The sequence below is a fragment of the Pseudopodoces humilis genome, chromosome 1 (genome assembly GCF_049639895.1).
Source record: "Pseudopodoces humilis isolate 2021_Gansu_Grassland_sample_001 chromosome 1, ASM4963989v1, whole genome shotgun sequence".
NCBI lineage: Eukaryota > Metazoa > Chordata > Aves > Passeriformes > Paridae > Pseudopodoces > Pseudopodoces humilis.
This window is the reverse complement of record NC_142200.1, coordinates 17,169,426-17,189,789: the sequence shown is the minus strand read 5'-3', so window position 1 is coordinate 17,189,789 and position 20,364 is coordinate 17,169,426. Positions and strand designations below refer to the sequence as shown.

Here is a 20,364-nt window from a genome sequence, read left to right as displayed (position 1 = left end):
ACTTCTCTTCAAACTGAATTAATAATGAAAATCACAGAAACCATTAGCATTCAAATTATAAAATACACCATACTAACAAAAATATTCTAAAGAAAAACAGACCAAGTATGTGATTTTCTAATAGCCTAAACAGAAACCTCTTATAAACCACTTATATTTTCAATATAAGTGCAGTTTACCCTGAAGCAGACTCATTAAAATATTTCAAATATGGCAGGAAATCACTTGTAAAGCAATCTATTCAAAGACTGACAGAATTTTAATACTGAGGTTTATTTGAAACATAAGCAGTAGTTCTTAGGGCTATTTAAGTGTGCCCTACCTCTATATAATATCTAGGACAAAAATATTTGTATTTTATAGGCCTCAAAAATACTACATCAATTAATTATCTACACTGTCTCTCTAAAGTTCTATCTCAGAAGAGGTTAAGATTTCTGTAACATGTAAAAACAAAACCCAACAACAACGAGAACCCAGTATGATCACTAAACTATTAGGAATAACTAATTAAATAAACAAAAAATGAGACACAGCCCAATGCATCAACATAGTAATTCCATGTAAATACTGTGTGGGACAAACATATAGATATAAGTCAGTTTTATTATACTCACTTTTTAGATACACTTAAAGGTTCTCCAGCAATGACAAGCACTGTAGTGCTCCTAACAAGAAAACCCTCTAAGTTACTAATTACTGCACCACAGCAGCAATTCTGAATCAGTTTCTAAAGCAATTGCACTGGTATTAGGAACAGCACACTTTTATAGCAGACATCTGAAGCAAGTTTTTGACTTTTAATCAATAGATTTATAGCAGTGATGCAGTATGAAAATTAAGAACTGAGTGTAACTTATTACATTGAAATATGGAATTACTCTTTCTCATTAAAGTAGAAACCTGAGATTCATTCAATAATGCTCACTTGAATGAGTAATAAAAAAATCAAGTTATTCAGCTGAGTTATTTTTCAGCATTTTAATCACAGTCAAATTTTAATATAGAGTAATAGTATAATCTATACAAAAATATTAGTCCCTCTTAATTTTTTTTTGAGAATCACTGTCCTTTACAGTTAACCTTTTGGAAACTGCAAAAAGCCAAGCTTATCACAACTCAGAAGGGTAGCCTTTGTTTTAGGTAAACAGCTATCAGCTGTTGAGTGGATCACCTGGTGGTCTACATGTTTCTTCTTGAGTTTATTAAAGAGTGTGAATATCTCTGAGATAACCAGACCAGTGGGTAAGTGAATACCTGGCTCAGCCCAGGCAGAGTATGAAAACTAGACAACACAAAGAAAAACCTGACTATGTTTTAGGGAGCTCTGAATTATTTTTTTGCACCCTCTTCATTCTTTTGTATTTTTATTTCAGAATCTAAAAAAAACCCTAAAATTTAGTTCCCAGATAGAAACAGGAACATTTGTATTTGACATCTACAGCATGTTAAATTCACAGAGATTTATCTTCTATAATGCACATATAATTTTTTAGGAAAATATAATAAAAAATTTATAAGTCAAGCCTAAAGAATTTATGTTGAATTATTATTAAAATACTTGCTTGTGGAAAGTGGAAGGGAAATTACCACAAACAATAAGCTACACTGGAACTAATAAATCCTGAAACATACCAAAAAAAAAAATAAAAATTGTTGGATCAATTAAGTTTACTCTTCTTACAAATCTATGTTTAATATTTTGATACTGTGTGGGTTTTTTTTAATACAGAGAATAACTGGAAAATAACTGCAAAAGGAAGTGATTACTTTCAGAATTAGATGAAGAAACAGTACTCAGACAGCAAAAGCCAGTGAACCGTTTTCAAGGGAAGAGACATTCTTGCAAGAAGGGACACTGGGTGTAGCATTCAATGAGATCATTCCAGAAGGGCCAGAAATCCAATACGGTGTATGTTTTGAAATCAGTTCCTATCAATAGAAAAACTAAAACTACCTTTTATCCTCTCTAATTATCCATGTGCAGCTTTCATGGTCCACAGATGAATAGAGCTTTCCTTCCATCAAAGGAGGCTGGTCTTTCAGCGTAACCCATATATTATCAGGGGAAAAACGTATTTTTATGTCATCTTTTGTGATGTCTTGAGGCAGCTGAACTGTTATTGTCACATCATCTTGAGTCTGCTGCCAGTAGTAGAGAGGGTCTACAATTGGAAACATGCAGGAAAATACAAATTACAAGGATTACTGGATTCCACAGTCTCCAGTGCTGAGACATTTGGCATTTAGTAAAAGAAATGTTTTTGAAAAAGTGTAAATTAACTTTTACTCTGAAAAACTTACACAAAATATATCCTGATCATAAAATGGAGAAACACCTTTTTAGCAATCAACTTCATTTGTATCCTTCCTTTCAAGAATAATTTATATTCATGTCTATACTCAAATACGCTGATAGTTATACAATGGGCATTAACTGTTACTATTAACTTTACCGTAGCGTTATGAAACTGGAAGCCAAAATGTACTTAAATACATGAAACATTAATGATTAATAATTTGGTTGAAGAGACATCAGGTGCAGTATACTGACAAGCTACTGCATGCTGGAAGTACATGCCATTTAGTGATGTGAACACTTTTTTCTTACATATGTTGCTGGAAGCTATGCTGACTAGTCAATAGAAATGATTTTATAAGACTAAGTAGTCTTAATCTGCCTCAGCTAATGGAGATGAAATAAAACTACCTGCCCAGAGGTAGTAACTGACTTTTTCTACAGTGTCTAGAATCTGTCTGATTATTAAACTGCTAGAAGAAATGGCCTTTTTAGAGAAATGTTTATACAAAAGAAAGGCTATGACAGCATGAGTGGGTAACACAGAAAATAGAAATACAGATGAATATATTTTCTAAAGAGCAATCTTGTAAAAGTTACCTTTCTATTTTGAGAAAAAGTACAGTACAGGTTTCCCCTTGAAAGCTCTCAAGTTGTCACAAACCAACTCAAGAGTCTACTGATCAAAGCCTCATACCAGCAACTGTGACTCTGGAAGGACTCTTGCACTCCTGCCCTTTGCCACAACTGCCCTGGTTGCAATGGATCAGTTGCAGGTGCTACAATTACACTTCCCCAGAAATTATTACTATCTGAGACATGACAGCTTTCAAAATTTTGAACACTGACACAAATGGTATCTGATATTAAAAGTCCATTATACCTGCAATTTTATATAACTGTGCAAATAAGACTAGAGCCTACGTTACTTTGCATTGTGGTGCTCAGTGCACTGAAGAACTCCTTTGCCTCAAGATTTATATATACAGACTATTCTTAATAAAATTACATGTACAAAACCACAGTTGTCAGTGTTTAACATTAACACATTCCAGAAATTTGATCCTTTTGTATTGTTTTCCAAGTAGATTTTCACACTATTAACAAAGATTGTGCTATTATTCTTCAGTTAGAATTTGTTCACTAACCAACGCTTCATATGCAGAAACAAAAATCAAACATAAAGTAATCCAACATAATTACATAGACATTACAGAGCTTAGTGATACTTAGGAATAAACAACTCTATTAGGTTTCTATATTCTTAGTTTTGTTTTGTTTGCAAAGAAAAAAAAAGTACAAATGCATTTTATTGAAGTTTTTTTGAACTACTTTCCCATTGGAGAAAACAGAATCTTTTACAGGAGTCTCATTCCTTAAAAAGATTTTTCAAAATAATTATTTAAATTTTAGAAAGGCAGGAATTACATAAAATTACACATCAAAAGGCTTTCTGATGAATAACAGTTTGGGGAGGTCAATGCCCCCCTCCCATCCAGGAAGAGTGGTTTCTTAATTTGCGTACTTCAGACAGATGCCTAAATTTAGGCACGAGCAATCCAACTAATACCAAAAACCTATTATATGTCTGTCTGCAAAATATCCTTTTCCTTAAGACAATGAAATTCTTTAAGTGTTTCCTATCCAAAAGAAAGCACCTAATACAGGTTTATGCACAATACAACTTCCAACAGTAAAGGCAAACAAACAAACAAAAATCAATCTGTCCATAAGATAGATATTAAACCACTTATTGCTAGAGTTTCCAAACAAATGCCAAACTAACAAGGTGTGTCCTAAGTCAAAGAGAGCAGACTGTCATAAACCTGTCAGACTAAGTCTTACCTTTCTTTTCATTTGATACTTTTGCATCATCATTTTCTTCTAATTTGTCACTTTCACTTTGCATATATGTGAATGGTTTGTGGGAAACAATCATTAGACCATCCCCACTTGGCTCTATTGCTGCATAATGAGGGACTGATTTTCCTTGCAAAATTCTCCTTTTAACAATTTCGTATCTATGATCACCTATAAAATAAAATTTAAAAAAGTCATAATATATTTCTAGAAGACAAATTATTACCTAAGGAACTCATTACATTTAAAAATACTATGCAATCCTACTTGTTAAATCATAGTACCATGGTTTTCCAATGAGTTACACTGGATTAATCTAAGACTTCATTTTATTGTTATGATGCCTTTGCTGATCACAGCTAGTCCAGCACAGCCTCAGTACAAATAATTTTTTTCTTGTAGAGAAGGTAAGAAGAAAGCTAAGCATATCACATTTTCTGAATCTCATAAGGCAGCATGGTGGCTCCTCATTTCAAGCTTTTACAGCAAGTATTTCTAAAAGTTTGGTTAATGAAAGAAAACCAAATTTGAAAGGGTACACTTTTGTTAGAGTCCTCTGAAGTACCACAAAAGATATGAAAAGACCTTACCACTGCCCCCATTCTGATTTATTTTCATGTTTCCATTTTTTTCCTTTGGTAACACAATACTGGTGAGTGTGAACCTTTCGTCTGCCAAACAGGGCAGAGATCTCACATTTGTCCATATCAAGAGACATAAACATGTTTTAAAGCTTTGCTCTGATGAAGCACAGATTTTGGAAATTTAAGAAATGGTTTGTTGATTAACTACTTACTTTTACTAAAATCTGAAAAAAACTGCATCCACAGACAGTTTCAAAGAAAGGCAAGCAACAAAAATTGATTACTAATGAAAGAGATTGTAAAGTATTGTAATTCCTCAAAAGCGCTTTTATCTTTGAGACTGGTTCATACATCAGTCTGATTTGTGAGATGTTTGTTTAAATAAAATCAAGTTTATTTCTCTTTTCACAATTAAAGATTGCTTTAAATTTTGTAATTTCCATCTCTCCTGACAGTAATTTCAAAAATTTTTTGTTCTCTGGAAATGCTGAAGAGCTGGCAAGATTTTTTGAAAAAATTTTAAATCTACTTTTAAGGATTCCAAAAATATTTGTCATAAATTATAAAACATACAATGTAAAAAAGGACTTTTTATTAAAGTGTACAGCATTAAAAAATACAATAAAAGTCTGTGCTGACTTCTGAGTAACAGTTTTCAGCTCTAGACTGACAGCGTTACTGATTTAGTTTTTCTTCTAAGTTATAAACAGTATTGTTCACAGGTTTCTTTCTCTCGTTGAGCTGGCCATAAAAGCATAAGGCAGTTGGTCTCATGTGGCTTTCTGAGATGTATTTCCATCATCCAAGGTTTCAAAAGCAGAAAATATAACTAAAGCCACTGAGGGCAACACAGCTGGTGAAAGGGCTGGAAAGAATGTCCTGTCAAGACTAGGTGAGGACTTCGTCTAGTTTGAGGAAAATGAGGCTGAGGGGCAACCTCATTGCTGTCTGCAGTCTTCCTAGGGAGGGGAAGTGGAGATGGAAATGCTGAGCTCTTCTTGGTATCCAGAATGGGACAAATGGGAATGGTTCAAAGCTGCACCAGATGAGGTTCAGACTGGACACTAGGAAGCATTTATTTCCTGAGAGGGTGGTTAAACACTGCAGCAGGCTTCCCAGAGAACTATTCTATTCAATGCTATCCTATCCATATTAGATATGTAGGAGATGGAAGAGCATTTGGCTAGTAACATCACTATATGCCTCAACTGCTTTAGTCCAACTAGTTAAAGCTCTTGTTTCTATCAGTGTCAAAATTTTATTTCTTGTAACATAATGAGCAAGACCATATCACAGTCATTCCAAGAATGTCTATTAATTTAATCCATGCATCTTTAAATAAGACAGCGAGTGACACATGGGGTCTTGTATCCTTTATGAACATCATGATATTTAATGTCATACATATAGGGTCGTATTGAATATATAAAGTCTGATTTGTCAAACTTTATTAGGATAAAATATTAATTAGTAGGTATTAATATACTAACTAATATGTTTTCAATGTGTTGGTCCAAAATTAATGGAATAACTTCATACTCTTATTCCAGGAAAACCTTTTACACTATTACATTTATGGTCTTACATTTATGTCGTACTACTTCCAATCCCACTACATCATTAACTGAATGCTAAAAAACAACAACAACAAAAACATAACCAAACACCCATATCCACCTGTAAAATATTTTAAAAAATATAACAGACATTAGGTAGAAATAGTTCCATATAACCTCGATTTTACAAGACCCAGCTAAACAGAAATTGCATTTTGTAACATTCAAGTAAAGTGCTATCTTGTTTTCTAATTATCTAATTATCATATTTCTAATATGACACAAGTGCAAAACTTTACTTCTTCCTGTTTTCCAAATGTCTCTCAAAATTTAGCTCTATAACCAATAACTTGATTTCAAAGTGTAAGAAAAAATTATCTATGTAAAATCTAAGCTGAGGAAAAGAAATATCAGAACCTGTGGAAAGATAACTTCTAAGACAAAGAATAAAAACATTATTTTTATTTTTTTTAACATTACTCATCAGTAATATAAATATAAAACACTTACCCTCTTTTCTTTCTGCAATTGTAAGCCATTCCAAGGTAACATGAAATCCGCTTCCTTTTGTGTCCAGTTCATCTTTTTCTACCCTAAGCACCAGCACAGCTAGTGAGTGTGAATCAGATTTTACAAATGAAACACTGTGTGCTAAAATAAATGGACTTCCTAGTTCTTCATTAAACACAATCTAGAAGAAAAAATGTAATAAAAAAGTCAAGTCAGACAGTTAAAGCTGGAAGCCTTGCTCTTTTACAGAAAGCAGGGAAGAGTTTCAGTGAATGTCAAATTAGTAACAGTTTGTCGCCTACAAATCTCTCTGACAATATGAATCCACAAATGTCACACATTTCTGGTTCCTCCTTCTGTGGCTATCAAGCTACCGTACTGAAATGTTTTTAAACATTACTGTTTATACTGAACAATCATTATAAGAGCCCATTAAACAAAGCACAAAGATCCCCAAACCTCTCTGCATTGTGCCTGGTTAGCACTGCAATAAATAGAGGTACAGCAACTGATGAGAACAAGAGGGTCCATAAACACTGCCTATCAACTGGCCGAAGTCTCACACTCAAGATGAAAACGTAGGCATTTCCCCAAGGCCCCCACTAGTTCTCTATTCTGAAAATCCTCGGAGACCTGTACATATGCAAACAAGAAGACAAAGGTCCACAGCATCACTGCCAGTGTTCAATCATCAAACATGCCATTATTTGGCTTTTCAAAGAGATCCTATTTTCCTCCTCTATGAACTAAGAAACAAAAAGCTATAGTGAAATGAAGGAGATAATATTCATGTTTAGGAGATGCTAGGGTTAGAAGTTCTTGAATTTTTATTTATGTACATGGATTGGAAAAGTCCACCCAATATTTGAATGTGACTAAGTAGGCAGAATGCCTAACTATTACTGTCATATTGAAAGGCTAACGAATACCACTGTGAATATAAAATATCATTAATTATGAACTTAAAGTTATAAATTTCATTAATTTATGAATTTTTTTACATTATGTGAAAATTATTTCATTAATTTCATATAGGATTCCGTATCTTATAGTGTGAGAGATTTGATACCTATTGCTGGAATTTTTAGTTCTAAAAACCATGTATTCCAAATTTTTTCAAGAAGTACTCATTCAGCAAAAAACTGAAGAAGATAAAAACAAAATTAATCCAAACAACAAGAAAAGAAACATTATTTGCTAGAAGATTAACATATGAAAGTGAAAGGATAAATTACAAAGAATTCAAGCTGCAGTGGTTTAATGAGTTCAATCCAGCAGTTGCTACTGAAACCTGATAAAATTTGAGGATTTATAGTGTTGTGATATTAACACGACTGTAAACCACTGCATGCTCTACATACTCAATAAGTCAATTTAAATGATGAAGGAACCTCAGATATAAATCTCATATTTTTGTTACACTGACAACTTCAATGTAACTTATTTATGTGTCAGCATTCTCACACAGAACAGAATAAAAACCAGATGGTATTAATTACCAAGCATGTAAAACCAGGATGATCAATTTCCTTCACTGAACTCTCAAAAGATGTAGAGAAAGGAGCTAATCCATCATGCTGAAATCTTCCACTTCAGTATACACGCCTACATTTTTGCCAATACTAAAACATCTGTGGTTTCTTAGGAAACTACCCTCTAACCAAGAAAATAGACGCAAAATGCGGGCACTTTTTACCAGATTCATCTTCCATAAACAAAGAGGAACTAACCGGAGAACATGAGACTCACAGCTTCAGGTAGAAATGTAACAATTATATTTGTTGTGTCCAAGCAGGATAACAAATCCCATTATTAATGCAGTTAGGTCACTTTGATAAGGGTATATGTACAACTCCTAAATACATTATTGCAGGACGTACCTCCCACTTTTCAGATGCACTGCTTCCACGCTTGCCTGATTTAATTAAATACAGTCTTCCTGTACCATCAGAAAGGGTAACCCATGTGGAGGATGAGAAATGCATTGAGGCACAAAGGCGATTATCACATGCAGTCAAGTCTGTAGGTAGCCTGAAAACTTCTCTTGGTTTTTGTAGAGCAGTGTCCTATAAACAAGCAGTCATGAACTAAGACCTTATGAAGTATTTATTAGTTTCAATAAATATTACAGGCAAATTAAGAATAATAAATCTCTAATAAATAATAAATGTACCAGTTTTGTGTATCATTGAGCATATTTGGAAAAAAAGTGGGTAGCAAGCTTAATTCCCACAATTGTGGAAAAGGTGGTGGAAATACATCAAACTGGTTTCTATGAATGTTTTCTGATATTTCAGCACTTTTCCCTGCAATTTTAAGCAGTAATTATATTTTGCATTAGAAAAGGCTTTTAATTTCCCCCAACATTCCTATATAATAACCACTTACCTCAAATAATTCTAGTCCCAGGAAAAATGAGGAGACTTAAAAAGAAATGAAAGACACAGAATTGTATTCAAACTAGTGCATAAAACTCACCTGTAAATTTAAAAGGATTTTAGCTTAATCTGATGCACAACTGGCAAATATAATTTCTCAGCTTTCCTAGAGTGGTCACTTTATTCACTAATTTAAGAAAAGTAACACCTATGATTAGCCAGCAAAGAAAAGCTGTACTAATTCATACCACATTTTCAAATAACTTTCTATCACGTTATTATACTATGGAATTAAATCCAGTTGATGGCATCACTAGTGGTGCTCCCCAGGTCTCAGTACTGGGGCCAGTCTTGTCTAATATTTTAATCAATCATCTGGATGAAAGATTTGAGGGTACCCTCAGTCAGTTTGCAAAAGACACCAAGCTGAGCAGGAATGTTGATCTGGAGAGGGTAGGCAGGCTCTGCAGAGGGATCTGGACAGGCTGGACTAATGGGCCAAGGCCAAAGGTATGAGGTTCAATATGGAAAAGTGCTGGGCCCTGCCCTTGGGTCACAACCCCAGGCAGCACTGCAGGCTTGGAGCAGAGTGGCTGGAAAGCTGCCCAGTGAAAAAGGACCAGGAGTGCTGGTCAACAGTAGCTGAACAGGAGCCAGTGTGTGCCCAGGTGGCCAAGGCCAGTGGCATCCTGGCCTGTATGAGAAATAGCTGGGCAGCAGGATTAGAGGAGTGGCTGTCCCCCAGTACTGGGCACTGGTGAGGCTGCACCTCAGGTCCTGGGTTCAGCTTTGCCCCCCCACTATAGGAAACACACTGAGGGGCTGAAGTGTGTCCAGAGAAGGGCAAGAGAGCTGGGGAAGGGTCTGGAGCACAAGCCCTGTGAGGAGCAGAGCAGCTGAGGGAGTTGGGGTTGTTCTGCCAGGAGAAAAGGAGGCTCATGGGGGACCTTATGGTCCTGTACAACCACCTGAAAGGAGGCTGTAGCCAGGTGAAGGTTGGTCTCTTCTAATAACAAGTGACAGGACAAGAGAAAATGGCCTCAAGTTGCTCCAGGAGAGGCTTAGATGATATTAGGAAAAATTTCCTCACCAAAGGAAACAAGCCTGGAACAGGCTGCCCAGGATAGCTGGTGCAATCACTATCCCTGGATATATTTCAAAGATGTATAGATATTATATATATATATATATATATACACATCTTAAGGCACTTAAGGACACAGTTTAGTGATAGACCTAGCAGTGCTGGGTGATTGGTGGGACTCAATGACCCTAAAAGGCTTTTTCAACCTAAACAATTCTATGATTCTACTTCATGTCAGGATAAGTTTATTTAGAATCCTGTTGCAGTGCCACGCTGCAATCATTTTTAAACTGAACTACAGATAGCTTTTGAGCAGGAATAAACAAAGACACTATGGTGAACAAATTGCACAGATGATAAAATTCTTCAGTGAACAATCAAACATGTATGTATTTTTTAAAAATTATGCATACCACTACATTTTACGAAAAAAAAATAAAAATCCATTATTTCCTACTCTGTTAACTTTATACAAATCAGCTTGATTCAATAACAGTGCAAAATGGATGTTAGATTAACAATTTCATCATTATTTCTAGTAATTGTTCCCATAAATCCTTCTTTAGTTCTGTGTTCTTAATTTCCTGCTAATTCTAAGAGGAAAAAAAACCTGCTTTCATGCTGAAGATTTGATTTCCAACTTTTTTCATCAAGTACAGTGGCATGTCTTCTGGCATATCTTGTAGGGATTATTCTTTATCTTCTGCCTTAACTCACATACAGCTCTTTCTTTGCTGAAAAAGGCTTTGTGACTGACTTCTTCCTCATTATTTGGCTCATGGAATGTCAGCCATGCTGCTGCCTGCTTAGGACTAAGATTTACCTCCATTTTTTGTGTCAAAGTAACCTCTGAATACCCAAAAGGCTTGTTCAGTTAAAAGAAAACTAACAAAATCTTTATGATTTGAAAAGAATTTGACATCACAGATTAAAGAACAGTCAGGACATGCTTTATCAGCAATACAGCTTGATCAGCTAATTATGAAGTAGACCAGGCTGCAGTCTTAAAAACACAAACAAAATATTCTCACAGAAAAATATAAGATGCCAACTGGACATTCAGCAACATCACAGTTACATCTCTATAATCTTTTAAATAACTGAAATAGAACTTAATAATTGGAAGCATTTCAACTGAACTAAGAAGCTGTTAAATAAAATGGGCTGGCAGTCTGACACAAGTGGGGTCCCTCAGCGATTGATACCAGACCCCACACATGGAACATCTTCATAAGGTACCTGGATGATGGGATTGAAAGCACCCTCAACGCATCTGCTGATGACTCTAAACTAAGTGACGAGGTAGACGTGTACCTACAAGGGAAAGCCATGTGTCACATGGGGCAGCAAGAACATTGGGAAAATAAGCAAAGACAAGCACAGTCCTGCACCCAGAATGGAAGAACCAGAGAGCTCTGAATAGGCCAGGATCCCTGTGGCAGGGAGAAGCCCTGATGAAGAGGACCTGAGGGCAATAGGGATAACACAGTGACCATAAGTCAGCAGTGCAATGCTGCAGCACCAAAGGTAAATTGGATCCTGGCTTGCATCTGCAGAAGTATCACTAGCAGAGATAAGAGATGTTATCATCCCACTCTACCCAGTGGTTGTCAGGCCCCATCTGGAATGACGTTGAAAGAAGACATGGACAGATTGGAAAAGGTGCAACACCATCAAATTCCTGTGGAATCTTCCCTGTGTGAGAAGATTGAAGGAGCTATGTCTCATCTCCCTAGAGAAGATTCAGGGGAAAGCTCATCACAGTGTTCCAGGGCAGCCACAGAGAGATCAGGGGCTCTCTCCTCACAAGAAGCCACGCAAAGTAGCAAAGACAGGGGATAGCAGCTAAAAGTTGCGTTAGGAGAGGTTTCATCTAGGCACAAGAGAAATTTTTACAATGAGAACAATCAATGACTGGAACAACCTCCCCAGGGACATGGCAGAAACTCTCATCACTGGAAGTTTTCAAGACTAAACTGGACAGAGTGCTAGATAACCTCATCTAGGCTCCTGTGGCCATGAAGGCTTGGATGATATGATCCTTTGAGATCCCTTCACCTGGGCTATTCTATGATTCTAAAATAAACAAAAGATGTAATTAAAAAAATCCAAACCCACACCATATTCACCACCTTGTCCCTCTTACAGGTTCATAGACTGCAGAATCTGATTTGCAGTCTTCCAGTAATAATAAAGAAAAGCAATTCTTGTTCTTTTCTGTATCTTGTGGGGAACATTTCTCAGGAAGTTATGGCCATTTGCCCTATTTTCACAGAGTTATATATATATATATATTTATGTACCATACATGAACCAAAATTAGATACAATGGGTTTCACAGGTATCTTACAGGCCAGTGTACCTACATGTATTTGAACTATAAAATTCTGAAAAAAAGAGGTGCCTGACTGACCTTCAGAGGTCATTCCTTTTTAAACCCAATCTATACTCTTAATCCAACAACAGACCATGCTGAGAACATAAAAAATGGTTATAGAGCCACTGAAACTACTTTTCATTTTATTTTACTAGGCTCATTTCCAGTCAGTTGATCTACAATTATTTCTGAAGGTCCACAAACCAGAAACCTGTGTTTACAAGAGGGAAATTCTTCCCTCATTACTAAAAATCAGCATTGCTGTCACTGAGATGAAAATATGTTTACAAAGAAATGTATTTGCAAAAATAGAAAAACAAAATTTGAAAAATATTACAGGGACAGTTTTGAAGATATTGACAAATACTGTAAAAGGAAGCGCAAACAAGAAGCATATATTTGTTTTCACAACCTGGGTGGGAAACAAGTAATTATTAATTGTGACACAAAATGGTTCTTAGTCCCAGGCCCATCCTTAATGCAGTACGGCATGACACTAAGAAATAGCAGTGAAAACATTCAAGATTAAAACTGTGTCTCATTACAGACCTAGAATATTCAGCTAAAAATAATTTAAACATCTTCTGTCCTTCTGTTTTTACTCAATCAGTAGCTTGGGGGGAATAATCTACTTCTAGCAAAAGAAACTTACTCATTCTGCTCTGTAAAATAAGGCAGTCAAAAATCTACATACAAGGGACCGTCTCCAAAAGAGTCCTTTGCACTTGGGAATGTGAATGCAATACAGAGAGAGCACACTGTGCATGCAAAGTGTGCAGTGGCCTCATTTATTAAGAATCCCACCTTTGAGGGCATTTCCAATCCTTCTTATTTTCCAGATGTTAGTAAAATCAGATGTGCACTTAACACATGTTGACAGGTAAGCAAGAGAAACTGCCTTTGGGTAAGTACCATTTTAATAAGCAAGAGCAAAAAAATACCAGATAACAATCAGATAGCCCTCTTGCCTTTTGGACCTACTTAAATTCATATTAGAGATTACTGTATGCTACAAGAAGATTATGAAACCTGCAATGGAAAATTCGCAAATCTTTAATTATTAGAAGCATTCAGGGTCAGTTTCTGGAGTCAGCTGTATCACTACACCCCTTGGACTATTCTACTAATTTATAAAACATTTAGAAGCAGAGAATGAAAGAATTAAAAGGAAAAAAAATCCAAATAAACCAAACCTACAACCCAAACAAATATCACATAATCATTAGATACAATGAATTTTGGCTTCCTCATATTTTATTCAATTTTTAGATTTCACTGAAAGGCATTTTTTCCCTACACAGTAGAGAAGTTTTCCCTTGTAACTAGCAATGATTACTGAGCCTAGGGAAAAAAAGTCAAAATCTTGTGTACCTTATCATGGAAAGAGGAAGCATCATTCCTCTTAACAGTGACTTACAGGGTATACTGCATAACGTTACAGAAGACCACACTTTTGTCAGCCTTCATGTCAGCCTTCAAGTGAACTGTAACAGTATGCTTCAAATAGTTTCGGATGCAACTAAAATAAAAAATTATCAACTACTTAATCTTCTAAAGCTCACAGCAGATTTATCAGCATTGAGCATGAATTTCAGATCTCAATCTCCTGAAAAAATGAAAAATAATCTTGACTACAAATCATTTCTTTCAAAGGGCAAGAAAGGAAATTATCTTATTCACAATGTTGCTGTTGTGAATAATTTAAGTTTAGGCATTTATTTAACTTTAATTTAACTAATTAAATTTAACTTTAGGCATTTATTAGAACAGTCTCCAATCTCATTCTGGCAATGGAAAGGATAGACTTCCTTGAAGATGAAACAAAACCTACTCTCACTCCCCTTGTGTCAGATTAGCTTTTGGACTGTTTCTTTGTTCACCAGGTGGTTAACTGGGGTAATAGTAACTCCCTGTTTTAGAAGCATGAGGGGATGGTGAGAGGCTGTACTCATCTATTACACTAGCAAGAAATGGCTAAAACAACTCGGCATTGCTCGGGCATTGCTCAGTGCTGGTGAGCAGCTGTATTGTCCATAATTTTTTTTTTCTTGTTTTATTTCTCTCTCTTTTCACTATTACTGTTATTTCTGTTGTTCTTATTATTATTAAATTTTGCTTTATATAAATTGTTAAAACTGTTCTTATCTCAACCTGTGGGTTTTACCTTTTTCTGATTCTCCTCATCCTACTGGGGATGAAGGAGTAGCAGTGAGCAAGCAGCTGCATTGTACGTAGTTGTCAGATGGGGTTAAATGACAATACTGTACAAATATGAGATATTTTATAAAACACTTAAAAATTAATTTTTTCAAGGAAATAATGGGGAATGAGAAAGGAATAAAGGAATAAAAAAGAAAGGAAAAAAGTTATGTCATATGGCAATTCCCACAAAGTAGAAATAACAAATACAAGACTATGTTTTTATGAAAAATCAAAACACCTAGACATTTGACACATCTTTTTAACTTTTTAATTTTTAAATATTAAATTAAATAAAATAATTTAATTTTTTTAAAAAATGTCCTTACCCAGCATTCTGAATAACAGACAAGTATTTAAAATCCTAAAAGCTTTTGTTGTTCTCTGTCTGCTTTCTTATTCTGACTTGTTTCAAATAGAATTCCCACATTGTGTCCGATGCCACTAACAGCTGTTCTGAATTCAAGTTAACTGAAAGTTACAGAAACAGTATTCCATACCTAATTTTGATTGGAAATGAAAAAGATGAAAATATATGTACTATTAAGGATTTTAATTAAGTGTGAGAAGAGTTCTTACTGCCACAATTTTTCAATTTGATTATTTGAGCATAAAAAGAAAGCAAGCTGTCTTTGCAAGAAGAGCTTAAGGTCAAGAAACCAAGTCCAACTGCTAAAGGAGAAAATTCTGAATTTTTTGCAGCTATACTTGAATGCTAAAAACACCGAGCAATCAAGAAAGTTGAGTCAGATGCAGAAAACGGACCAATTAAAAAAATCTCACTGCCCTACCCATTGGGTGTTTAAAGGAAAGTATTGATTGCTGCTGGCATACTAAATAAAAAAAGCTCAACAGCTGTAATAGGAGAAGGTTAAAGCTATTTTACAGTATTTCCAGCCAAGTTAGAGTAACAATTTCCTCAGTCTGGTATAAAAAAACCACCTGAATATTCATCCATCAACACAGAAGAACTGCTTGTGTTGATCACTTTTCTTTTTTCAATTATGTGTGATTCTGAGCAAGATGTTACGTGCACTTCTTTTCCTTCACAGATGACATCTTTTTAAACACCTCAGTTGCAGGAATAATTCATGACATATGGATAACCAACACACTCTTGTATTAGAATTAAAGCTGCAACAAAAATAAGAAATAAAACTAGAAATAATGATGTGTTAGAAAGTCTATGTGTTCTTTCACGCTGATTTTAGGACGAACACATTACCCTGTTCCATCTTCTGTTTTAAAGAGGACTGACATTAATTTTAATTGTAAGCTATACTTGGCCAAAATCAATCTTATTTTTAATATACATTTGACTAATACATGGCTGGGCACATTTGTAATGAGACACCTTGTTGATGTTTCTGAACACACATTCCTTTTTATTCATATGCAAACATGTTTCCTTTGCAAAACAGAATGGTACCATGTATTAGGACACAAGATGGTGCCTATTTATTTCGCAGTTTAATCAGTTTTATTTCCCCCTTCACACGGAACCCAAACTTGTGACCAAATGATTAATCAAGTGCCATCATCTTGAAATAGGTCCTAGGGAAGAATATTTCTTATGTAAATTTATAGCCTGTTGTAAAAGCCTTTATCTGCTTAGAAATAAACGTATGCACATAGTGCCCTCCTAATAAAGGAATATACTGGGTGTCCGTGCTGTACTGGCAGAGGGAACCTGCAGGGGTGGCATTAGTGAGGAGGGGCCAGGGCGCCCTGTGCACATACAGCCACTTCCAGCTGGCTCCACTGGACTCTCTCCATTGCAGAGAGCTGAGCTTGTCAGCTACGACAGCGGTGTGGAACAGAGGTTTGCCTGCAGCACTTGGAGTAGACCATGGAAAAGCAGGCTGTCCTCCTGAAACCTACACAGGACAGATAGCCACACTGTTGCGCATGGAAAAGAACACATGGAGCAAGTTCTTGGTACAAGCTTTGTGTGACATTTCTCATCATCCTACACTAATTCTAATTGGCAATAAATTAAATAATTTTCCCCAAAGTCAAATCTGTTTTGCCCATCATGGCACCTGGTAAGTGATCTCCCTGGTTTATGCTCATCCATAGCCTTCTCTCATTTTTTCTTGCCATCTTGTTGAATAGAGGGAGTAAGAGAGTGTTTGGGTGGGTGTCCAGCAGCAAGCCGGGGTTAACCAACCTCAAGGATAAAACATAAAATGAGATTGTGACAAGCCACTGTTAAGAGAAGGCTTTATTTTAGATGTTTCTACTAGGAATCCAGATGATCTCAAAAGTTTTGGAAGAAATCCTAGAAGATTATTTTGTCACAGTAAGAGTCTGCCAAAGTCTCCAACTGCTGTACACTATGAAGAGCAAAGGAACTATTTTGCAGCTTCAGTCCTCACCCTATCATCCTCTGGAAACCTGTATTTCCTGAAAATCTAAAACTACAGTTTCAGAATTTTTCTTAGTTTAGTCCTGACCTAGTAATTTCTGTCCCCCAGAACCTTGCACAGACTAATCCACATGCTCTCAAAAGCTCACACATAGTCCTGTGTTTTCTTTTGTCTGACAGGGTTACAAGTCAAACTCTGGTAGAATGGCAATGGGTATTTTCCTTTACACACAGTCTTTTCTTCCTTAATGCCCAAGCACTACAATCGTACGTGCCAGAAACATGGTGCCCATAGAACCATGTCCTTCCCTCTCTGAAACGAAGTATAGTTTTATAAAGGAAGCTAAAGCATCCGTGCATTAAAATGGCTCAAAAGAAATACAAAGTTTGATTACTTAGGACCACCAGCATAAAAGCAGAAATTTCAGACTTGGCCTACCTTGCTTACACTACTTCAAGCTCCCTCACAGCCACCAGCATCTTTTTGCTTCCAACACACGATGTCTAGATTAAGCATTTCTAATTCTAACATATACATAATGACCGGGTTTTCAAGTTAGCAAACAAGCATCAAGCAAAGTCAGGGAGAAAGAGAAAAACAACTAGAAATCTTCCCTTTTCATCAGCTTGTCATCATGTCCATCTTGCCCAGAATGGAAACAGATGTAACACTATGCAGAAGCCTGACAGAAAAGAGCTAATGTGTATGTCTCCAGCAGTGATAGGCATAGACTGTGGACTCAACCAAGGTTTGTTGGTAATAACACACTGTGAGAAAGAACAGGATGTGGCTGGAGGAGGGGCCACAGAGGTAGGACAGCACTTCTCTGGGACAAATGTCCTTGTTCTGGCTCCTAGAGATAAGCATAGCACAGTACCGCACACATATAGGAATAATGTGGAGAAGTGGATGTGGACATGGGACTGCAGAGGGGAGACCAAGACCACCAAGACCCTCCTAAGCCCTCCAACCCATTTCCAGAAGGGTCTGGAAGAATGAACTGCACATGGTAACTAATTTGTATAGAAAGTGAGTCACTTATTTTCCAAGTGGAGAAACTGACCCATAAACAGGTACCCCCACCAAGCCCAGGTAGCACCTCCAGGACCCCAGACATCCCATCAGCCCACTGCTGTGTGTTTGTACCGATGGCTTAAGTTTTAGGTTTCATATTTTTTAGATTCTGTGCTGCCTTAGTGTGTAACTCTGTATTTCATATTAGGTGTTAGTAAGTTCTCTTCACAGTTAGACAAAACAATCCTTTTCCAGCGTAAGAACCAAGGACAACCATTACAGACTCAGGCCCCAAAAGAATAAACAACAGCAAGTTAAAGAGAAGAAAATCAGGAGAAGGGGACTTCATAACCTGAGGCTGTAACTGGACAACTAACTCAAATATGTAAATGGACAAAAACTCATAAAAATGTGAAACTTCATAACTGGTCGCCCATCTTGTCCCCACCTCAGGCAGAGCCCCATCCAGGCTCTTGTACTGCCCAAGGTATATCCTTGGAAGGCCTTTTGATAAATACCTACTCAATTCCTCACACTCTGTCTAGCCTCTGTTCCAGGTCAGCCTCTCTAGGCATCAGTACTAGGAGGCCAGAGACCAACATTTCAATTTCCATGCCAAATGTGTAACTCAGTAAAAAAATTCTGTAAGCTTTTGTGAACCCCTAGCTTTGTTATTCCTTTTGTCTACAAGCATCTTCCTGAGTGCTCCTGCTCCCTTAAGGGTGGGATGTTACACAATATTGCAACACTAATGCAATATTACTAACACAAGTCAGAAACCTCACTCAAAATCCTTTTATTCTTTCTGGTAAAAGGCATTTTTGTTGACTGACCTGTCTTCCTGGCAACAGCTTCCCCCAGTTTTTGCATTTGGATCCTACTTGCAATATTTTCTATCTCACCTGCTCCCATCTTTTCCAATTCAGTTGTTTAAAAAAAAAAAATTATTCTTACCAGAGTCACTGACAGATTCATAACCCTTCCAAACTGATCAACATAGTAGACATTATCCTGGTACCAGGAATCAAGGTGAAGATAATTATACATGCCAAAAGCACGCATGTGGTCAAGGGTATATTGATCATCACGAAGCTGCACTTCTGCTACAGCTGGAGGGAAAAGAAAAAGACTATTTTAATAATTATTTATTTGCAACTTAGTAATTTAAAATTCAAACTAACAATTTAAAAAGAATTCTTCCATTTTCATTCCACAGGTATGCTTTATTTGAAGAAAAATACACTATGTATACATAGTTTAAAATTTTACCATAAACTTGGAAAGCCAGTCATCCACCCTAAAGGCCACTGCAGTCATTTGTTTTGATTATCTCACCGGCATTACCATTTACAGTGGCCTACTGCAGTGGTTTTGCCCTGGCTGGATGCCAGATGCCCACTAAAGCCACTCTATCACCTCCCTCTTCAGCTGGACAGGGGAGAGAAAACATAAGGCCCATGAGGGAGGAGCACAAGGAGAGATCGCTCACCTATTACTGTCACAGGCAAAAGAGACTCAACCAGGGGAAATTAGCTTAATTTAACTGCCAATAAGATTAGGGTAATGAGAAATAAAAGCAAATCTTAAAACACATTCCCCCCCAACCCTCCCTTCCTCCTGGGGTCAACTTCACTCCCAATGGTTATTCCTTCCTCCCCTCTCCAGTGGCACAGGAGACAGGGAATGGAGGTTGAGGTCAGTTTATCACACCTCTCTGCTTCTCCTTCTTCCTCATTCTCTTCCCCTGCTCCAGCATGGAGTCCTTTCCACAGAACACAATCCTTCACAAACTTCACTAAGATGTTCGCTAAGTTCTTTCCACAGTCTGCAGTTCTTTGCAAATTTCTCCAGAATGGCTCCCTTCCACAGGTCACAGTCCTTCAGGAAAGACTGCACCAGGGAGGGAGCCCACTAAGGGCAGAAGTCTTGCCACCAAACCTGCTGTGCTGTGGACTCCTCTGCCCATGAGCTCACAGGTCCCACTGGAGCCTCCTCCAGCATGGGCTTTCCATGCCATCACAGCCTCAGTCAGGTGCATCCACCTGCTGCAGCATGGGGTCCTTCACAGGCTGCAGGTGGATCTCTGCTCCCCTATGGGTCTCCATGGGCTGCAGGGGAACAATCTGTCTCACCA

The 20,364-nt window shown here is 36.8% G+C and overlaps 1 protein-coding gene across 1 annotated transcript in view; it reads right to left on the bottom strand.

The window, feature by feature from the left end:
* NUDCD1 (NudC domain containing 1) overlaps positions 1–20,364 on the bottom strand; it is a 35,696-nt gene that overhangs the window by 5,616 nt on the left and 9,716 nt on the right. The window contains exons 2-6 of the mRNA XM_014253820.2: positions 19,185–19,339; positions 8,690–8,875; positions 6,810–6,990; positions 4,145–4,330; positions 1,958–2,165 (exon numbers count right to left, since the gene is read on the bottom strand). Coding sequence (XP_014109295.2) covers positions 1,958–2,165; positions 4,145–4,330; positions 6,810–6,990; positions 8,690–8,875; positions 19,185–19,339 — 916 coding nt within the window. The remainder of the gene's footprint in view (positions 1–1,957; positions 2,166–4,144; positions 4,331–6,809; positions 6,991–8,689; positions 8,876–19,184; positions 19,340–20,364) is intronic.